Below are 21,041 nucleotides of genomic sequence, written 5' to 3' on the forward strand. Positions count from 1 at the left end.
AAGTTCTCCATGTTAGGTCTTCTTTACAACAATAATTCAACTAATCATGAATATTTTGGCCCATAAGCATAATATGATCATGGATATCATGGTTTAAACACCACAAGTAGTAATTAACTTCACATATAAATCAATGAAATTATCTTACCTCAATATTTTTAATTGCATTGTGGTTCAGCCAAAGAACCTCCAATTTCAATAATTTCTCTAGATTTTCTATTTTGGAAATTTTATTATAATATAAATACAGTTTTTCTAAATTTTTACATTCTTGAAGACCTCCAATTTTCTGTTAAAAAAAAAAAGAGCAGACTGAATAGTGTTAGCTTATGTTTTGCCATTAATCCTTTTAATGAAGTAGATTTTAAATACATTTTTGTTTAAAAATCATAGAGTATTACAAAATTAATACCCAGCAAAGTGAACTATTTTTAAAAGAAAAAACGTATAATCTCTCTACCTAAATACAACTATTTTCAATTTTCACGTTCTCTTTAAATTTTAATTACTTTTATACCTATTTTTTAGTCATAATACCTATACAATTTTGTGAGTTTTTATAACTTAAGACCATCTAAGATGTTTCAGTAACATTCAAATTGTAAAATTTAATAAATACAAAATATTTCATGGCATTTATAATCATTTTTTTGAAAAACAACTCTACAGGTATATATTTATATTTCAAATTTTACCTATTATAAATAAATGCAACAGATAACTTAATGCATACCATTGTTTTCTGCTTGTGAATTACTTATTTAGGATAAAATTTTAGAATAGGGATTTCTGAATTAAATGATATATACTTCTTTGGCTCTTAATACATTTCACAATATTGTTTTTCAATATAAATGTCACAATTTCACACAACCAATAGTGTCTAAGTGAACCAATTTCATTACTAAGCAATACTGGGTATTATTTGATCTGATTTGATTACTAAAAAGTAGTATATGTCTATGTTTTAATTTTTTAATTCTATTTTTTCCTTTGTATACATCTATTTCTTTTGCCCATTCCTCTGTGTGTTTTTTTTGGGGGGGGGGGTTGTTGTTGTTGTTATTGAATGGATAAAAGGTTTTATTGCAATGCATCATATACAGCCTCTTTACCCTCTCCCCATTTATCTGTTTTGATCCATGTCTCAAGCATATATTTCAATGAATTATGTTTCCAAATACAAAGAATTCAGCATAAAATATTTCACGTAAACTTGTATGTTTAGACTTACCTCTAGACAGCATTCGGCAATCCAAAGTTCTTTGAGTTGTAAACAAATCTCTAATCCTGAAATTTCTTTTATATCTTGAGCAACAATTGTGAGACTTGTTAAACTAGGAAATAATGATAATCCGACTATACGAGGATACCCTGAGAAAAACATCTCCAGTTTTGAAGTATCTGATCCTTCTTGTCCAACCACCTCATAAGATAGACCATTGCATAAACACTGTTTTCAAAAAAGAAATTAGGTTATTACCTACTTAAAATAATAAAAAAAAATTTTAAATGAAAAAAATGGCTAAAACAAAAATCAAAAATTTTTTTTGCCATTAGAAATTATAAACAGTCAATTGCACTGATGCATTTTTCACTCTCACAAAAATGAAAGTTGTTGTATATATATGATTTTTTCCTCTGCTTTCAAAGGTCATGCAGTAGAAGAAATCTCTAGGTAAGCTCCAGAAAGGAATGTAAAATGTTCCATTTAATATTTTTTCAAATGCGGTAGAAAAGAAATTTGGCTTTGACTCACCAGTTCTTTAATTATTTCTTCTTGATCTGGGTTTTCACGTTCAATCATCTTCCATTAAAAATAAGGGTCATAATAATATTATCTATTAGGGAAAATAAAAAATTGAAATAAATACTAGGGTTATATCATTCCACATCGAAAGCAATCTTAAAGCTACGTTGGTGGACCTGTCCACCTGTGGCTTGAAATCTTCACATAGTACATTACCAAGTATCTGGCCCCCAAAACAGTCTATTCCATTTCTGAAGTTTTCTGTTAGAAAGTTATTTTTTATTCTGAATTTAATTCTGTCTCTCCATAACTCCTGCCCACTTGTCATTCTACCTTCTGGGTTCAAATAAAACAAGTATAATTTTCTTCCACATGATGAGCCTTTACCACTTGAATAGCTATCTCTCATCTACATCCTTACCTCGTCCCTAGTTCATGTCTTTTAGTTCTCTAAGTGTACTTAGACAGAAAAAAGGGGCTTAGAAACATACCTGGCATGGTAATAAACTTTATTCAAATGAATTAGCCAACTTCTTCACTTTAGATGATATGAACTGATTAATACATAAATAGCTTCAATAAAATTTAAGTCAGTTTTTCATAATTTTTAATATTTTCATTACATTATTTGCAGACATGTAATTTTTAAAAAATATAGGAATCCTGGTTTTAATATTATGACATGACATAGCAAGATGTAGAAATGGTGTATATTGTGAGTCCACTTTTTACAATAACTCCCCCACAGATTGTGTGTGTGTGTGTGTATGATTATGCAAGGAGAAAATATGGAAAGATACATACTAAGTTGTTAATATGAGTTAACCTGAGATGCAGGTGACAGCTGATGTGGTTATAATAGGCATGACAAGTTGGACGGGCCTAGATCGAGGCAAAAAGGAAAAAGAAAAAACCTGCGCTTTTTAAAAAGCATGTTTAGTGATGTATATAATATGAATATATAACCATTTATTTACTCATTGTATTATTGGTTGACATTTGGACTGTTTCCAGATTGGAGCTAATTTGTGCTTCTCTGAATATTTTTATTATACTGGACATAGGTACACATTTCTACTGGGTTTTTACCTAGGAGTGGAATGAGAAAGAAACTATTGTTTCATCCAACATAGATGATTCTCACAAACACAATGCTGAGCAAAGGAAGCCATGCACTAAGAACATACTGCGTGACTCCATTCATATAACATTTGAAAACAACTAATCTGTGGTATTAGGAGTCAGGATAGCAGTTACCTTCCAGGGGTGAATGACTAGGAGGAAATAAAAGAGGGGCTCTGGAGTGCTGATGAAGACATATTTTTTTATTTGGCTGCTGATTAAAGGGATATGTTCACTTTGAGAAAATAAAATTAGATTGCTAAGATTTGTGTGATATAAATATATATTTATCTATTATCTATTATACATGTGTGATATAATATATATACATATCTATATCTATAATATATATAGTATATATTATACTTAAATGAAATTTCATTTAAATGTTTATTTAAAAAGTACTTGTAGGCTCACTTTTATTCCTTTATGCAAAGTAATGTGGGAAATGGGCCATGAAGTCACATGGGGCAAGAATATTCCAACAAGTGCCAAGGCCCTAAGGTGAGTGTGTGCTGGGTATAATCAAGGAGCAATGAGGGGACCAGAGTGGCTGGAAAGGAGTAAACAAAGGGGACAGTGGTAGAAGCTGCAGGTATACATATATATAAATTAAAATTATAAGGCAAAAAGATGGTGACCTGTGTCCATGCATTTACCTAAAATTCTTTCCCCAAATCCTACTTGAATAACTACGAAAATGTGAAAATAAGAAAGAAATGTATAGTAGTGTTAGAAAAAGAGCATTAATTGCCAGAAATGTTTAAAAAGGTCTTTTGAAGGAAAATGAAGCAGACAGCATCAGACTAAGAGGAAAGCCCATCAGTACAAACCAGCCCCCAAAATTCAAGGTACTAGAGAAATAAGTTTTACAAAACTATGTTGAAAAATCCCCAAACTCAGAACAGCAGCGATTGGGAAAAGGGTGGCTGTGGACCGTCAAAAAGGACCAAATCAAAGGATTTTGAGATCTATATCAGAGTATTGCACCCGGTCTGTATTTGTACTCAGGCTTTGTAAACTGGGGACATTGTTCCACCATGCTGATTCGAGGAGGGAAGGGAACCCAACTAGCATCACAAAGAAAAATATGGCCAGATAATTATCCTACTATACTGGATTCTCTGTTCATTCACTCATTCACTCATTAATAGATGTATTGAGGGACTAATATCTACCAGTCAGAGGATTTAAGGGGGGTGAGGAAAGAGAAGACTTCTCTGATAAGGTGGCATCTGGGCAAAAAGGTGAAGGAAATGAGAATGTGTAAGCTATGAGGAAATCTGGGGAAAATACATCCAGGCAGAGGGAAGAGCAAATGCAAAATAATGGGGTGCGAGTATACGTGGCATGTTTGCAGAATAGCAAGGAAAATCATCTGGCTGGAGCATAGCAAGGAAAATGGGGACTGGTAGGATATGAGGTCAGAGAGGTATTGCGGGGCCAGATCATGTGCCCTCTTGTGATCTGTAGGCTCTTGTGAGGATTTTGGATTTTATTATGAGTAAGATGGAAAGGTATATGGGGATTCTGAGTGGAAGAGTAACACCGGTTCACTTAAGTTTAGGAAAGGATCACTCTAGCAACTCTGAAAACAGACTTGTAGGTGTCAAGGGCAAAAGCCAGGAGACCAGCTAAGGGACAGTTGTAATAAAATAAGTGAGAGAGAATCGTGGCTGAGTAGTTTGGATGGTGATTAGTTAGGTGATGGATCTATCCTGAAAGTAATATGGATCATTCCTTCCCTGCTTCCCCTGCAACTGTCTCATAGCCCCGTTCTTGGACAGCCCCCAGATATTACAGCATAAGCTGTAGGAGTGGCCAGGCAAGGGAGCACTTACCAAGAAACAACCTGAAAGAAGCCCCTGCATCAATGTCTGTGAACACTAAAGAAAACCCTGCCTGCCCACCACCACATAAGGGCTAAAGCCTGCCCTCAATGCACCCCCCCCACCTCAGTCACCAAATGGTGATCCAATGTATCTAGTCTATGTCCAAGATATCTATTCCAGAAGAAATTAGCTGTTCCCTTTGTTAGTCACTAAATTATCACATAATTATCATATACTTGAGTCTAATTTTGGATTTTCTAATCTGTGCTCTCCCTTAGCACTGCCTATCCCTGTTTTAATTACTGTGGTTTATATTGTGAATTCCAACCTCATATTCTTTTTTTGGAAAATTTCTGGCTACCCTTTCATATACATTTTTCCAAGTAAGATTTATTGTTATTTTGTATTAGATTTTTTTAAAAACTCACATGTGGTTTTGAGATTCCATTGTAAAGATTAATTTAGGAAGAACTTCCATCTTGGCAGTGCTGAGTCTTCTTCGAGAACAAGGCATAGCTCCCCATGCATTAATATTTAAGAAGACTACTTTTTCTTGATAAATATCCATATTTAGGATACCAACCTTACCTCTCACTTCACCATGTTTTCCCTTCATCAATGCCCTCATTTAGGAAAAGTCTCGTTCTAATTCAATAGTTAATTAGCAAAACAAAATAAAAAAACCTCCAAATTTTATAATTTGCATAAATCTAAATTATGAGAAGCCTGGATCTTCCTGGTACTTTTAAGCCTTGTATGCTTATAAGCCTTGTATGCTTATAAGGAAACCACCAGGAGCCTCTATAGATTTCATCCTTCAAATCTCAAATCTTGCGTTGGTTTAATCACCCCTCCTCTCTGCTCTGGAATGCTGCTGGAAGATTTCACATAACCAGCATGGGGTTGAAGTCTCTACAAAAGCATGGCCTCTAACTTCAGCTGGATCTTCAACAGACATTTTATATTTTCTTCTTCAACTTCCTCTCCTAGGGAGAGTAGGACTAGAGCTATAGATCTGGGACTGATGACACAGGGACTATTCTAAACTTCCACCACTCTTCTTTCTTTCTTTCTCAGCAAATAATCTTGTCCCTATTTTCAAAGAGAACTGTGATGCCATCATATATGCACTCCTTAAATTCTCTTTGCTCCTAGAAATGTATTGCTTTCTCTTTCTGTCTTAGTAAAAGCATTCTTTCTCTTGTCCAAAATGAATCTCCCTTCCTGTGTACTGATCCCATCCTCTTAAGTCTCTTTTAGAACATTGACCTGTCAAATTTTGCTCCTCTCACTTGTTCCAATATTTTCTTCTCTAGGGTCTCTTTTCTCTCCACATATGAATGTTAGGTTGTTCCTATATTTAAAAATTTTTTTTTAAAAATCTTCCTGTCCTGTACTCTATGAATAGCTTGTTTTACAGAAAAACTTCCAGTAAGTCATTAGCAATACTTCATTACCTCCCTTCAGTTCTCAGCTCACTGCAATCTGACTGGGGACACCTCAGGCCACTGCAGTTTCTTTTACCAAGGTCAACAGTAATCTTCTAATTGCCAAAGACCCTGGACATGTTTCAGCTCTCAACTTGACCTTGACATGGCATTTGACAATGCCGATGACTCTCTTCTTTAAGTTTTCCTCTTTGGTTTGACTTTTTCTCCTTGGCTTCGCTCTACTTGTTATTTCAAACCTACTTTTCTGATCAATTGTTTCATTCTTAGAGAAAAATTACTAACCTTTATCTTCCTCTTTCCTGTACAACAAATCCAACTACCCACATGGAAAACTCCATCTGAATATTTCACAGGCATCTCAAAATTCAGTATGTTCAAAAGAGAACTTATTATATTTTTCCAGGCAGCCTGCTTCTCCTAATGTATGCCTTATCTTGGTAAATGACAACATCTTTCTAATCATCCAAGTCAGAAACCTGGACTTACCCTCAACCACTCTTACTCTTTCCCCCCATGTTCACTCACTCGTTAAATCTTTCTGCATATGCCTCTTAAATGCCTATCACACTTTTTCCTCCTCTCCCTTCCAGTTGCCTCTGCCTTGGTTTCAGGCCTTAATCATTTCACCTTAACTGGATGCCCTCCCTATTATCCTACTTCCCTCCAATCCATCTTCTACACTACTGTGACAGCCAGTTTCCTGAAAGGTAAATCTATCTGCTCACGCTATTCTCCCAGGAAGGTATTCATGGTCTCTGTGCTCTGACTCCTACCTACCCCACAAGCTCATCAATCACAAACTCCCCAGAGCACCCCGGGCTCTGGTCATAACTATGAGGTGTGATCAAAACATTTTTCTAAAAAAATTTATTATAGTTAAAGACACATTGCCATTAATCCCCCTCAAAATATTTCCCCTCACTTGGAACACACTTATGCCATCGTTCTTGCCACTTTCTGAAGCAGTTCTGGAAGTCCTCTTTTGTGAGTGTCTTTAGTTGTGCTGTAGTGGCTGCCTCGATGTCCTGAATCATTCTGACTTTGGGGAAAAGCCGGAAGTCGCATGGTGCCAGATCTGGTGAATAAGGTAGATGAGGACACGCCATAATGTTTTTATTTGAAAGATATTGCCATATACCAGAAGCGATGTGTGACACGGAGCGTTGTCATGATGGGGGATGATTTGTGGCACAGTTGAAAACATACCTTCTCTCAACCGTAGCTCACACCGAACTGACTGCACCAAACAAGTTGAAAGTTGTGGTTCGATGTGCCAATTCCTGTATTGAGGATCCCTGCCTTCCCGTTGGATGGCATTCGGCAGCAGCATTCCCCATATCTTTTGATCACAACTGAAAGGCGAGGTGTCACACATCGCTTCTGGTACGGCAATTTCTGTCAAATAAGAACATTACAGTGTGTCCATAATCCACCTTATTCACCGGATCTGGCACTGTGTGACTTCTGGCTTTTCCCCAAAGTGAAAATGATTCAGGACATCAAGGCAGCCACGACAGAGCAACTAAAGACATTCACAAAAGAGGACTTCCAGAACTGCTTCAGAAAGTGGCAAGAATGATGGGATAAGTGTGTTTGATGCAAGGGGGAGTATTTAAGGGGGATAAATGGCAATGTGTCTTTTACTATAATAAATTTTTGTTTTATTTAAACATTCACTGTATTGTTTGATCACACCTTATATAGTTCTCCGAACATGCTGGAATATTTCTGTACTTTGGCATATGCTGTTTCCCCACCCAAAATGTCTTTTTCCCTTGAGTTTATGGTATACTCCATACATCCTTAAAGATTTACATTAAGGGTGTGAAGACTTTAATTCTCTCTTGTAGTATTATAATCCTTCTTTTCCTCGACTCCTGTTAAGGTCTGCAAATGCTCTCTGTATAGCACCTGTCCCAATGTACTGTGATGCTTGCAAGTCTTTCCTCCCTATCAGGTTACATGTTCATTGAAGGCGGTGATGACGAACATATCACAGTGCTTGGCACATGCTTGGTGTTTGATAAAATTTGTTGAAATGGTTTGAATTAATTGTCATATCACAATGTCCTTTATAGTATAACTTAAAGAAGTACTAGCTATACATGACCAATCAGAGTATTATGATAATGGGAGTGTAAAAGACCGTGTTTCTGTCTACCATGAGAGCTGGGAAGGGTATCATTCTGAGAAAATCAAATTTCTTTTCTACAAGCTAGAAACCTCTGTTTCCTCCCTTGGGTATAAAGGGATCAGACTCCATCCCTTATCACGGAGGGGGTGAATGCCCTTCCCCGCTCAGGTGAGCAGTATCAAGTTTGGCCAAGGAGCACCTTAACCTGTGCACTAAAGACCACCTTCCTTTTCCTCCGACTCTTAAACTTTGCGAGGTTCACTGACAGCCTCAGATAAAGCCATTATCTCCATTGCACCTCAACTTTGCTTCTCTCCTGTCTTCCTCCTGGTGCGGCCGGAGACAGACAGAGGGGAGCAAAGACTATCTAGGGCCTGGCTACACATAATGTACACCCGAAGGCCGCCAGGTGACAGACACTCACCTTATCCCAGAGACAGGATGGATTCCGGGACAATCCCAGAGAGAAAGCTGAGTTCACTCCGACCTCTCAATCCTTGGCTTGCAACAGCAGGCACGATACCCTCTCTAGCCCGGGACCTGAAGTGTACACACTACCCGCTGCGGTTGCCTAGGAAACCCGCTCAGCCTGCGGCGACCTAGGGGGGTGGGGATGAAAGGGGCGGGGAAAGCAGCGGCCGAGCCCTTTCTGGATCACGTGGCGTCAACCTCCAACCAATCAGCAGAGGTAGGGGTCCGCCCGGAAGACCCCGCCGGAGCTCTTTGGAAATCGTGTGGCGCTTTCCACCCGCGGGTCATTCGGTGCATGCGCGCAACGTTTCACCTGCTTTCGCCCGACCAGAGGACCTGACGGGAAGCAACGAGCTGTGGGCATGGTGGCGGGGAGCTAGTCGTTGCCTCCTCCAGTCCCGGCTCTCTCCTATTGTAAATTTTTACCTTCGGGGCCTGGAAGCACAGCACTTTACTGGACTTGAACCCTCGCTAGGCGTGGTGCTGTGATGTCACAAGGCGGCCGGGCGACCGTGACGGGCCCTGATCGGGGCGTGGCTTCCCTCTGGCGGCCGGCCACTAGCGCCGTCCCGGAATGCTGCTGACCGCCGCCCGAAGCCGCGAGCGCCGAGCGAGCCTACTCCAAGGACCAGCAGGCAAACGCACGCCCCGGTACCCTTCTGAGAAAAGATGTGCCCCCCCCCCATGGGTCTTTTTGTTCTCGGACAGGCTTTTGGGGGCCGTTTAAGTATTCTAAGATGTTCAGGAGGAAAAAAATAAAAAATAGTCGAATTTAAAGAGGGAAAAGGAGGAACTTTGAAAAGAGTGGACAGAAGGGCTGAGAAATGAGTGAACTTAGTAAAAGGCAAATCAAAGGGACTGCAGTACTCATTTCATTCTCTAGATCTTCATTGTCCAGTGTGGTAGCCACTAGACACGTGTGGCTGTTGGACATTGGAAATGTGGCTTGTCGGAATTGAGATGTGCTGCAAAATACACATAGTATTTTGAAGACTTAATATGAAAGAAAATATTTTTGTATTGATTACATGTTGAAATGATAATATTTTTGATATATTGGGTTAAATCAAAGTGTATTAAAATTAGTTTCCTTTCACTTTTTAAAAACGTTGACTAGATGTGTGACTTCTATTATGTTTCTGTTGGACAGCGTTACTGTAGTTTTTGTGATTCAGTTTGTGTAGAATATTGATGACATTAAATTCATGGGAAATAGTGTCGGCAGTGCTCTTTTCCGTCACTAGATGGCTACCTCGTTCAATGGACTAGTTTTAAACTGTTATACTTTCTCAAGAAAAATACAGGAATGCAGATTTAAAAAAAATATTTCATTAATCTAACAACTACCAATAATTCAACATATTTGTCATGATTCCAATAATATTATCTGTACTATTGACTGTTGTCAATAGTCAGAAACATATAAAAAAAGATAAACTAATTTTCCAATTTTTAATTCAATATATTAGGGTGACATTGGCTAATAACATTATATAAGTTTCAGGTGTACAGTTCTATAATACATCCTCTTCCCTCTACATTTTTTATTTCACAGGAATTTCAGTTTCCATCTTTCATTAATTGATTAATTAAAAATAAATGATCTAGTTGAACAAGATGACTTATCTGGGCAAATTTTTATCTTAGAGTATAAAGACTAGAATATGATAGTTTTGAGATCTAACCTCATAGATTAAGAAGTTGGATTAGAAGTGAAGTAAGTGAATTATCTATATGAAGCTTCTCATTTTGGGGATGCAGCTCTTTTGGATAAAACTGTAGAGATTATCAAAGTATATTGTTAGAAATCTATTGTGACTTTCCTAACCAGTAAAAGACTGGGAGAGAGTTAACACACAGGTTTCTTTATATGACATAAACAAGTAACTTTAAGAATATTATTTCTAGGTTCAGCTCAAGGATTTGGCCAGCCAGAAATTGAGTCTGAGTTCCTGTATAGCTGTAAACTAATAACCATTGGTGACTTGCCAAACTAAAGCCTTTGTCCTGAGTAATTCTTTAAGGAAGAATGTTGTTAACATATTCTAGATGGAATTTGGAGCAAACGGTGATTACAGTTAAAAGCCATAGGAGGAATACAAAAGTAGTGATCAGTCTGGTTAATCTCCATTTCTCACTTTAAAGTTTCTTTATGATAAGGTTTTGTCTGTCTGTACAAGAAACAATGGAAATTGAAAACACTGAAAGAAAATTAAATATTCTAAGTGAAATAAGACTTCATTTCATTCATCTCTCCTAGACAAAGGCAAATTATATCTATTTATGGGTAAAGTTATCTTGAATGTAAAAACAATTGGGAAGGTATATTACCACTGATTATAGCAAACTTACTGCATCACTGCCTGATTTAAAGAAAAACCATTTAAAACAAAATAGAGGTGACTTTACAGACCTAAATAAAACCATGAGTTGCATAATAATTTGTTAATTAAAACCTTTTTAATTAATTGTTAAATTTATTTTCCCAAAAGCCCTACCCTTATTGGTAGAGAACTGTGAAGACATTTAAGTGACAATTTGGCTTTGCAATGCCTTTAATTCCAGAGAACCAAAAGTCTAGGGATTTCAAATGCTAATTTAATTTTTATATTCTTGCTGACATTTGATTCTTATGCAAATGAATACTTTCCAGCTAATGATTTCATTAGACTATCTAAAAATTCTATGTCACACATTTGAATTTGATATAGCATAAAGAAGGAATGCAGCATAATTTAGGATTTACTTTGGCAGTGGAAGAGAGAATTACGTGGCTCTTCTAAATTCATCAGCAGAAGCCCTCTTATTATTAATGTCTGACTGAATATATATTATTCAATTAAAAGTTAGGAGTGTTCTGAAATAAAGTTTTAATTAGACAAACAGAACGCTATTTCTAATTGGTCTATCTAAAAAAGTTAAATAGTCTTTATCCATGATTTGTTGATATATAATTAATGGCTTTTCTTAAAAGGCAGCCAGAATGGAATTGTAAAGAGGCCCTTACTGGCTCTCAGACAATATAACCTCCTCATTTTGCCATCCGAGTTGTATTTGTATTTAGCTCTAAGGTAGCAAATTGAGGGACGATGAATTTAAGCAGTGATGGTAGTCTTAATTCACTAGAAAGCTGACCAGTTCTTTGCATGGAGAATTCTTTCCTCTTTACCTCCTTTCCTTTGTGTCTTTTATTTGCACCTCAGCCTCAAAAAGTTGAATGTATTTCTCAGGTCACACAGCATATTATCATTTGTCCATATTAAGCCCTTGTTTTTTGTTTGTTGGTATTTTTTGTTTTTTTATCTCCAATTTTTCTCCAGTCCCACCCCCACCCCAACCACAGGTACCAATCTAATGTATCTTATAAACCTCAAGTTATGCATTTATCTCTGTACCTGTCTTTGTACATTGTTTCTGATGTGTCTGTCAATATTGCCTTTACTAGATTAGCATGTTGCTTGAATTCTGCTGGGTATTGTCAATATCTTCTTCCTGCCCTAAGTATCCTCAGTATCTCCTCACCCACTCTGTCTTAGCTTTCCTAGCATTACACCTTGCTATAAATATCCAAACAGCTACCTTCTAGCATTAAATGCTCCCAGTTCCACCAGTCTTTCTGACCTATACTTCTCCCTGACCCACATGACTATGTTGTCCATGGCTAACTGTTCTCTGCTGTCTCTACTTGGCCTAACCTGCCCTGCCGTTGACACTGGGAGAGGCTTAGAACCAATGAATTGACCTTTGGCTTAATCTTTGGACAATTGGATGCGGTTCTAGATTGCAATAGCCCATTTTTGGCATAAGTGATAACTGGCCCTCTTCTAAATAATGCTTTCAAGCTTTCTGTTGCTTTAGTGGCCAAGAACTTCCTCTCCCATATCATATAACTTTGACTGGGTGATTGGGTGGGGCAGGGGATGGGAATGGTAAATGTTTGGAATAGTTTTGTAAAAATGCTGAGTTAGGGCTCAGTTAGGAAGTATACTGCTATAATTATAATTTTGAAATTTTAGTGGATATAAGAATAACTTGAGGTACTTAATTACGTATTCTGGAGCCTATTTCCAGTGTATCTGACTCAGTATACCTGGAACAACCATATTAAGCAAGAATGTCAAGTGATTCTGTTGCAGTTGGTCTCTAGATCATACTTTGAGAAATAGTCCTCTATGGCGTGTTCAGAGCATATGCTTGAGGAGGGAAAGGTTCTAGTAGTACTAGAATAGATGCAGGGTAGATCTTCATGATTTTCAAATGCCTTTTGGGTCTTTTATGATGCTTGCCTTGTTTTCCTTAAGCATTTTAGTAAGCTTGGAAGTCATAATGGAGAAATATGGCAGGAACTATATACATTTATATCCCATTCTATCCCATAATGTTCCACAAACACCAAATTTACTAGAGACTATTGGAGCTCAGTGGCCTACCCCGATAATGCATATCTTTGAATGTCTTCAGGAGAGATAGTTACAGAGAATTGACCTTTACAGTCTCATATTTGCATTGATCCAGCTCAGCAAAGAGCCAGTAGGCTAGCAACAATTCAGAGTCATACAAGTATGAGAGAATGCGTCAGGTTCCTGGAGTTGTGTGACAATCATTCAGATATGATTGCACCCCAATACAACACATACGAAAAGATAGTGTTCCTCTGTTGGGGCATTGTCACAGGCTGGTGGGAAAAAAGTCTCAGAGTACCTACATCTGTATTCTGGGAAGAATGAACATACCCCATCAGAAGTGGGCCTTCCAGCACCAGCATGGAATATTTCCATGGGACTGCGAGTGTACTGGAAGTTTTGATACTTCCAGCATGTCTAAGGAATACTTTGCTTAGTTCCTGGTTTCTGGACAGAGTCTAGGAAGACCATAGGCCTTGCTAAAAGAGCAAAATGCCAGTTCTGAGACAGACCACAAATTCTAAGACCTATAGGAAAAAATGGGATACTTATTACACTCAGGGTTACAGTTTTTTAGTGAAACGAAATAGTTATCATGAGTAGCTAATTCTCAAGTTTGGCCACTAGTTTCAATTCAACTGGGGCAATGAAGGCTGCTGTAGTGTTTGGCTCCTGGGAATGTCATCTAAATAGAATGCAGTGGACATGGAGCTCTATTGAATATTTTTAATGCAGTTACACTGGGGGCAATTTGCAGCAGAAATAGATGTGGTCCTTAGTTATTAGCCAAAGTTTATAGTTCCTGAAACTTCTTAGGTTGGTCGAACTTGTTGGGGGACTGTAGGGTGATAGATGCAGGTGCTCGGGTTGCTCTGTGATGAGATTCATCCTTTGGTAGGGACCTTATTACACTAGAGCTGATTTTTTCCACTCCCCTCTCAACTGGGGCTTAGAAATGGCATAGTGGCTTGCCTACCTGAATGCAAAGAGGAAGAGAAAGCTGGAGTCAGGTTAGCCTAAGTACATCAGTTTAAGATGATCCCTAAGGAAGCCACCAAGCTTAAGAATAATAATGCAGACACCTGAGCTAGTACTTAAGGGGCATTGAGTCAGCTCCAATCAGTAGGCACAATAATCTGGACAAACTCACATCTATCTCCACTTAGGTGGCCCAATGGACTGACTATTCAGAACTTCTTAAACTCACTAGAGTGGTTTTATTCCATTCCAAACTGAGTGAGCTAAAAAAAAAAAAAATGAACAGTCTAGGCCAGAACGTAGCTATGGCTCTGCTATTGACACTGAAGCTTCCACATCCAGCCACTACTGCTAGGCATCCTTCAAAATCTATTCCAGTTAAGCTGTAGATTCCTCATTATAGCCAAGCAGGAGACTGTATTTATTATCACTGGAGATTTTAATGTCTAACCCTCCTGAAGAGGTGGTTTATGAGGAAGTCCAAATTTCAAGGCCTCTGTGCTAAAATATTTCAGACTTCAAGGCATCTGGGCTTCAAAATATTTAGGAATGCTATGACCTTCCACATGGCCTTGGATAGTCCCAAGTGGTATTCCTGTGTTAGTATTGGGGGTAATGGGCAGAGTTGGCAGGGATTGACAGAACCTGAGACGTTAACTTTGGAGACTGCAGATGCCACAGCTACACAAAAGCCTCTGTCTCAAGGGTGACAGATATAGAATGTCTGGGAAGCCAAGGAGTGGAGAGCTGGTGACAGGTTTATTTGGGAAATTGGGGGGAGACTTGCAAGGTGGAAGGAGACTGAAGTGAAACTAGGGAAGGCCAAGTCACCAGAAGTGAAGCCATATTTGAGGGAGAACACAGGGCAAACAGGGATTGAAAGCTGATTCAAATCACTCCATCTGCAGAAGGAAAATAAAGGTCAAAGCCAGGACCCAGGTTGTCACAAGATCTGGAGGTGCCTGGTGGAGCCCCTGGGTTGATATCTCAGGGCTGGTATGGAGAAGCAGCGTCCCTTGGAGGAGGTGACCTTGCTTAGTCTAAAGGATCCTCAGTGTGTCTTCTTCTAGTGGGTGTCCTCACACTTCATGCATTTATTTAGCCAGAGTGTATTAAGTATCCACTATATGTTAGTCACTTTTATAAAATGTGCATGTAAAACAGTGAGAAAAAAGACATCCAAGAATTCAACAATACCCTGTTTAACACAACATATAGGATGAAGTTTATTTTTACAGAACCAAAATAACTCTTAGCATGTATCGGTCTTCACAACGCTCGCGCGTTCACAACTTGGCTCCTGGCAATGCACCCAGCTGGTCAGCTCAGCACTGCGGTCTCTTAGCATTTCCTAACCAACCTGGGGCATTGTGGCCTGTGGCTCTGTGTCCACTGCTAGTTCATTGTTTTGTTCCTGTCAGCATAGCTACTTAAAATCCTATGGCCATTTGTGCTTTATGTGTGTCCTGCTCAGGTGCAGTGTTAAACATACCTTATTTCTAAGATAATTTAGTTTTCAGAAGCCCAAGTTTCTACAACGGTGTAAAACCATCCTTCATGAATGGTAGTTGGGACACCTGCATTGTGAGTTAGGCTTTAAGTAAACCAATATCTATTACGGGATCAAACTCATCTCAAAGAAACACTAAAAACTTTCCCTTTAGAATAATTTAGAACCATTGAGTGCTGACTGTGTGTAAGGCATTGTGCTGAATACATAATAGTATTTATAAAGCACTTAGTATATGTCAGGCATTATGTTAAGTGTCTGACACTGACATTATCGTGTCATTCAACCTTCACAACAGTCTTGTGGAGAACATACCATTATCCCAATTTTGCAGATGAGAAAACAGGCACAGTGAATAGCTTGCTGAAGTTCTCACAGCTAGACGGTGACAGAGCTGGGGTCCAAATTTAGGCAGCATGATGACAGGGTTCCTGCTAACCTTAAAATTATGATCCACCTCATGAAACCTTTTCTTGTGTTGAGCCACTGAAATTTCAGAGTTAGTATGTTACTGCATTATAGCCTATCCTAACCTGACAGAGGAAGTATTCAATAAATGAATGAACAAATAAAGAGGATATGTATTGAATATGTGTTGCTGGAACTAATAAGAAGCTTGATCCACAGTCTGTAGGAGGTTCTAGTTTCATAGCTACCTGCACAAAAAGGACAGTATCATCAGATTATAAGCAGTTTGCCTTGTGATTACACTCTTTCTACAACTATCTTAAAAACGTATTACCTTAAAATGCTCATTTGGTAATTTACTATGTATGTAGTTTCATTTTTTTTCCAGGTAAAAGAATTTGAATTTAGGTATGAGAGCTGTATTACTCATTAAAAAGTATACATGGGGTTTTCTTGCTGTAGTCAGATGCATAATTCCTGTCTTCCTCTGGCTTCCTGACAACCTGTAGTGCTCCTTTCATGAATTAATCTTTGATGCGTAAGATAACCTTACATGTATAATTTACAAGCAAAACTTATTAGTATCTAAAGGATGCTGTCTGATTACCTTAGAGACTTTTCATAAACTTCTCTTTTTGTTGGAAAATTCAGAAAAGATGAAAAAGTTTGAAGAAGAAAATCAATATTTTCACAATCTGAGAGATAACTTCTGTAGCAATATTACAATCTGCAAGGATTGTTGAGCATGTTCACAGTTTGCTGAAATGTATTCAGCCCTGGGGAAGTTAAGTATCTTCCTCTGACTGTGAAGTGCCTGCAATGGCAATCCTGCAGGCTGTCATCCCAGGGCAGTGGGGAGTGCTGGGTCAATCTCCCCTTATCAGAATCTAAGCTCAGCTTAGGAAAGCTGTCTGATCATTCACTATGAGATAAGAGCATTCTATGAATGCCGAGTTACCTATTTGGGGAGGCTGCCATTTACAACAGTACTGACCTGCCAAATTTATATTAAGTCAAAATGTTGACTTTCCAACACCAGTGACAGGCTAGAGCAACATTTGGCAGGAAGCAGGAAGATCTTTCTGAAGTCTCCAGAGTTAAGATACACAGGAAGCCATGATTCTGCTGAAGAGTAACATTATTCCAGAGTATCTAGATGTTTCTGCAGAGGAATTGTTTCTCTACATAAGATAATTGGCTAATTCCTCCACTGATATTCTAGTATGCTGTGCCCATTTCAAAGTTCAGGGTTCTCCCTTTTCTTTATTTCTTCAGGTGAAATAAAACAGACCCAGAGTGTTTCTGTCTCTTTGCTGACAATGTGCTAGGTATCCTGGGTGACGTTCATGCTAAGGACTTTTGTCTGGGCCTCCACTTAGATTATTTTCCCAGTCGGGACAAGCATAGCCTGATTTATCACTGTCTTACACCTGTAACCAAATAGGGCTGCAGTGGGACGGGTGAATCACTACTCAGGACAGTTCCTAAGTGCATCCAAGCCACAGAGTTTGTGTGGTCCTATCTGCTCTGTGACACCAGAGGTCAAACATGTATTATGGTGTTTATGGACTGATAAATATGGTCTGGCTCTGAGTCCTTCCATATCAGTCAATATTCCTCTGTTTTCCTTGCACTCTCATGTAAACTTAAGCCACTGCCAAGTACTGTTTCAGGTCCCCACTTACAGTGGAGTTCATGCTTAGTCCCTAAATTTGACGGGAAGGCAGATTTATGGATAAAGAGCTCCAAGAAAGGAAAGAAGGAAAAAATATTTCTCCTCAGGCCAGCCTAACCCGAAAGAAACCCCAGGGACCTGAGATTTCCTAACATATTTGTCAGTCTCCAGGATGAGGCCATGTTACTTCACAAAGACCACAGACCCTTGGAAGATGGTATGGCACTTTTCCCTAGGAGAAGTTGGGCCATATGCATCAGGCTAGAGCCCTTCAAATTGGAACTAACCCCCAAAAGTACGAGTCATCCACTAATCTGAGGTTACAGTGATTGCAGTCTAAAGTTAGAAGAAAACTTGTTTTTGCTAAGGAGCCACTGAGCTGTCCAGGGTTCTGACTGCCTCCCGGACCGCTGGACCTTTCCTGTCCTTAGTCTTGATGCTGGTGATGTTGCTTTAAATTCTGAATATGTTGGGTGTAGTCTGTGGGCACTAATCTTAACTACCTCTGTAGTTTATTTACCTTGAGCTCTGGTGAGCCAGGCTTTCGTTAATGACATTGCATACAAACTGAAAAATTGATTATATTGTGTTAGGGCTTTTCAGTTGGAGAGCATGAATTTTAGAGTCAGAAAACTTAGGCTTTAGTTACAGTTGCATTAGCCATGTGATTTTAAAGAAGTCTTTGAAGATTTTTCAGAACTATTTTTCAGAATTATGTTGCAGAAAAATATCTGCAACACAAATGACAAAAATATGATACAAAGAGTGTTTAACAAATTTGTGGGGGAAAAAAGTCTGACTGGAAAAGTAAACACTGGACACAAAAGGAAGTTCACAAAATAACAAAGACACATTACCCACATGATATATAAAAATTAACTCAAAATTGACAAAAGACCTAAAAATAAGATCCAAAACTATAAAATTCTTAAAAAAAAACCATAGTTGTAAATCTTTTGACCTTGGATCAGGCAATAATATTTTAGATATGACACCAAAAGCACAAGTAACAAAAAATAAAATAGGTGAATTGGACTTCATAAAAATTAAATGTTTTTGTGCTGCAAAGGACACCATCAAGAAAGTGAAAGGACAATCAAAAATAGAGGGACATATTGCAAATCATATATGTGATAAAGGACTTATATCCAGAATATATAAAAAAAAACTTTTACAATTCAACAATAAAAAGACAAATAGCCTGATTTAAAAACGGGTATAGGATCTGAATAGACATCTCTCCAAAAAAGATATACAAAAGGCCAAAAGGCACATGAAAAGATGCTAAATATCATCAATAAATAAAAAAATCCAATATGTGATACTACTTCACACCCACTAAGATGGCTGTAATAAAAACAAAACAAAACAAAACAAAAACACAGATAACAGTGCTGGCAAGGCAAGGATATGTCAAAAACTTATCTTACTAAGTCAATAGGATGCTCCCACAGTTGTATTCTCTCCTATAAAGGTTCAAAAGTAGGTCCCTGGCTTGGGTGCTGATAAACTTGTATATAATCCAGAAAAGACAAATACTTGGAGTGTGTTGCCATGCCCTCTTCACTTACCTGAATATAGCTATCATTTATCCTTGACACTCTTTCCTACTGGGTTTGAATATAACCAAAGAGTCTGTCAACACAGAGTTCCAAGCATCTATTACTAACCAATCAATGACCTCTGTTTGCTATTCCTGGTATATACTATTTCATGTTAAAGTGTGTGTGTGTGTGTGTGTGTGTGTGTGTGTGTGTGTGTGTTATCCAACTACTTAGAAGAACCTTTGAAATATATCTATCTTTATGTGAGGTTTGTCTTTCAGAATATAGGAACTATTAGTAGAAACAGACCATTAGTAACTCAATATAGGGGATCATTCTTCATCTACTTTGCTTTAAATGCCTGAAATGTTTACCGTTGACTTTTTGCAAATATAAATACTCAGACAGACAGAGTTTTTACTATTGTAAACCATTTTCTGGAAATAATTTGGCATGTGATATTATAAGGTTGGTGCAAAAGTAATTGCAGTTTAAAAGGTTAAAAATAATTGCAAAAACCGCAATTACTTTTGCATCAACCTATATATTTTAATTAATAATATTGTTTACATATGTCAACCCATTTAGTGTTTCCCCCAAACCTGAGGCAGAAGGTACTATTAAAACATCCAGGTCACAGTTGAGGAAACTGAGGAAGAGAGCTATTGAGTAACTTTAATGTTGAGGCTGGAAAGGATTTCCTCCTGGTTCAAGTTTGTTACTTGCCGTACTCTTCTTGCGTGTCCCCACACCTCTTTCCCCATGATGCAAGGTTTGGTCTGAATTAAGAAGCTAGTGTTAAATAAATGCTCCTTACCAGATTCATGCTTTTAAAACAATGAACAAAATTTCTTTTCCAAAAAACAATAGCTAAAGAGAAAATCTGACAGTTCTTTTGTCTCAACTCTTCTTGCTAAGAATCCTTTCCAAGTGCCAACCCTGTTTTCTTTATTTCAAAAACATTTCAGAGGAATTCATAACTTAGAGAAACTATGCAAGTCTTGGAATTCCATTGCTGACTGTGTGTTGTGCCCATAAATTTTCAATTTAGTCAAGCTTTGTCAGTTCACCGGGGTGAAAATGTAAAATAAATGAGACTGATAAACATTGGCAATTTCAAACCATAGCATAAACCTGAAAATTTCTTCCACCAAATAGATAATTATTTGTATACATCCAGAGGTGGAACCTAATAAGTAAAAATAGCTTTGAAAATTGCTAAAACTGAAACAGTGTGCACACCTTTTTTCAGCAGAGCAAGATAAAATCATTTATCAAAATGGAGTTTTAATTAAACTGGAAATGCAAAATTTCTATCAAAATGAAAAATTTCAGTTTCCTCAAACAAGTAAAATCTAAATTATTTAACTGGCTATTTCCTCCACATATTCTTAATTAGAGTATTGATCAGTATCTGATGAAATACAGAAAATACTTAGAATCATATCCCCAAACTCCTTATCAATTTAGACATAAGGAAGTTAGAGGCATGCATAGTTATTCCAGATTTTAAATGATGACTTTCATTAATGTTTCTCAGAGAAACAAAATAGCATACTCCATATTACTTTGTATGTAATTGCCTTACCATAACAATTCTCAAAGATTCAGTACCCATCAATAACCACTTAATGCTTATACCATTAGAATTTTCTGTGTTCTTGGCATGTGATCAATAATGAAAATGTGATAAATTTCTGTCTGGTATTTCTAATGCTTTAGGGAGTTCTAAACAATTGATTTGAAAAATCTCACAAGTGCCC

At 37.8% G+C, this 21,041-nt stretch overlaps 1 protein-coding gene across 2 annotated transcripts in view; it reads right to left on the bottom strand.

Annotated features, from left to right (window-relative positions):
• LRRC9 (leucine rich repeat containing 9) overlaps positions 1–9,095 on the bottom strand; it is a 98,979-nt gene extending 89,884 nt beyond the window's left edge. For both annotated transcript variants that reach the window (XR_012494668.1, XM_074327409.1), the window contains exons 1-4: positions 8,714–9,095; positions 1,760–1,841; positions 1,235–1,453; positions 149–289 (exon numbers count right to left, since the gene is read on the bottom strand). Coding sequence is in view for 1 of the 2 variants with exons in the window: in XM_074327409.1 (XP_074183510.1) it covers positions 149–289; positions 1,235–1,453; positions 1,760–1,807 (408 nt within the window). In the remaining variant the exon portion in view is untranslated. The remainder of the gene's footprint in view (positions 1–148; positions 290–1,234; positions 1,454–1,759; positions 1,842–8,713) is intronic.
• Positions 9,096–21,041: the final 11,946 nt, after the last annotated feature.

Source organism: Rhinolophus sinicus, linkage group LG03 (assembly GCF_036562045.2).
Source record: "Rhinolophus sinicus isolate RSC01 linkage group LG03, ASM3656204v1, whole genome shotgun sequence".
NCBI lineage: Eukaryota > Metazoa > Chordata > Mammalia > Chiroptera > Rhinolophidae > Rhinolophus > Rhinolophus sinicus.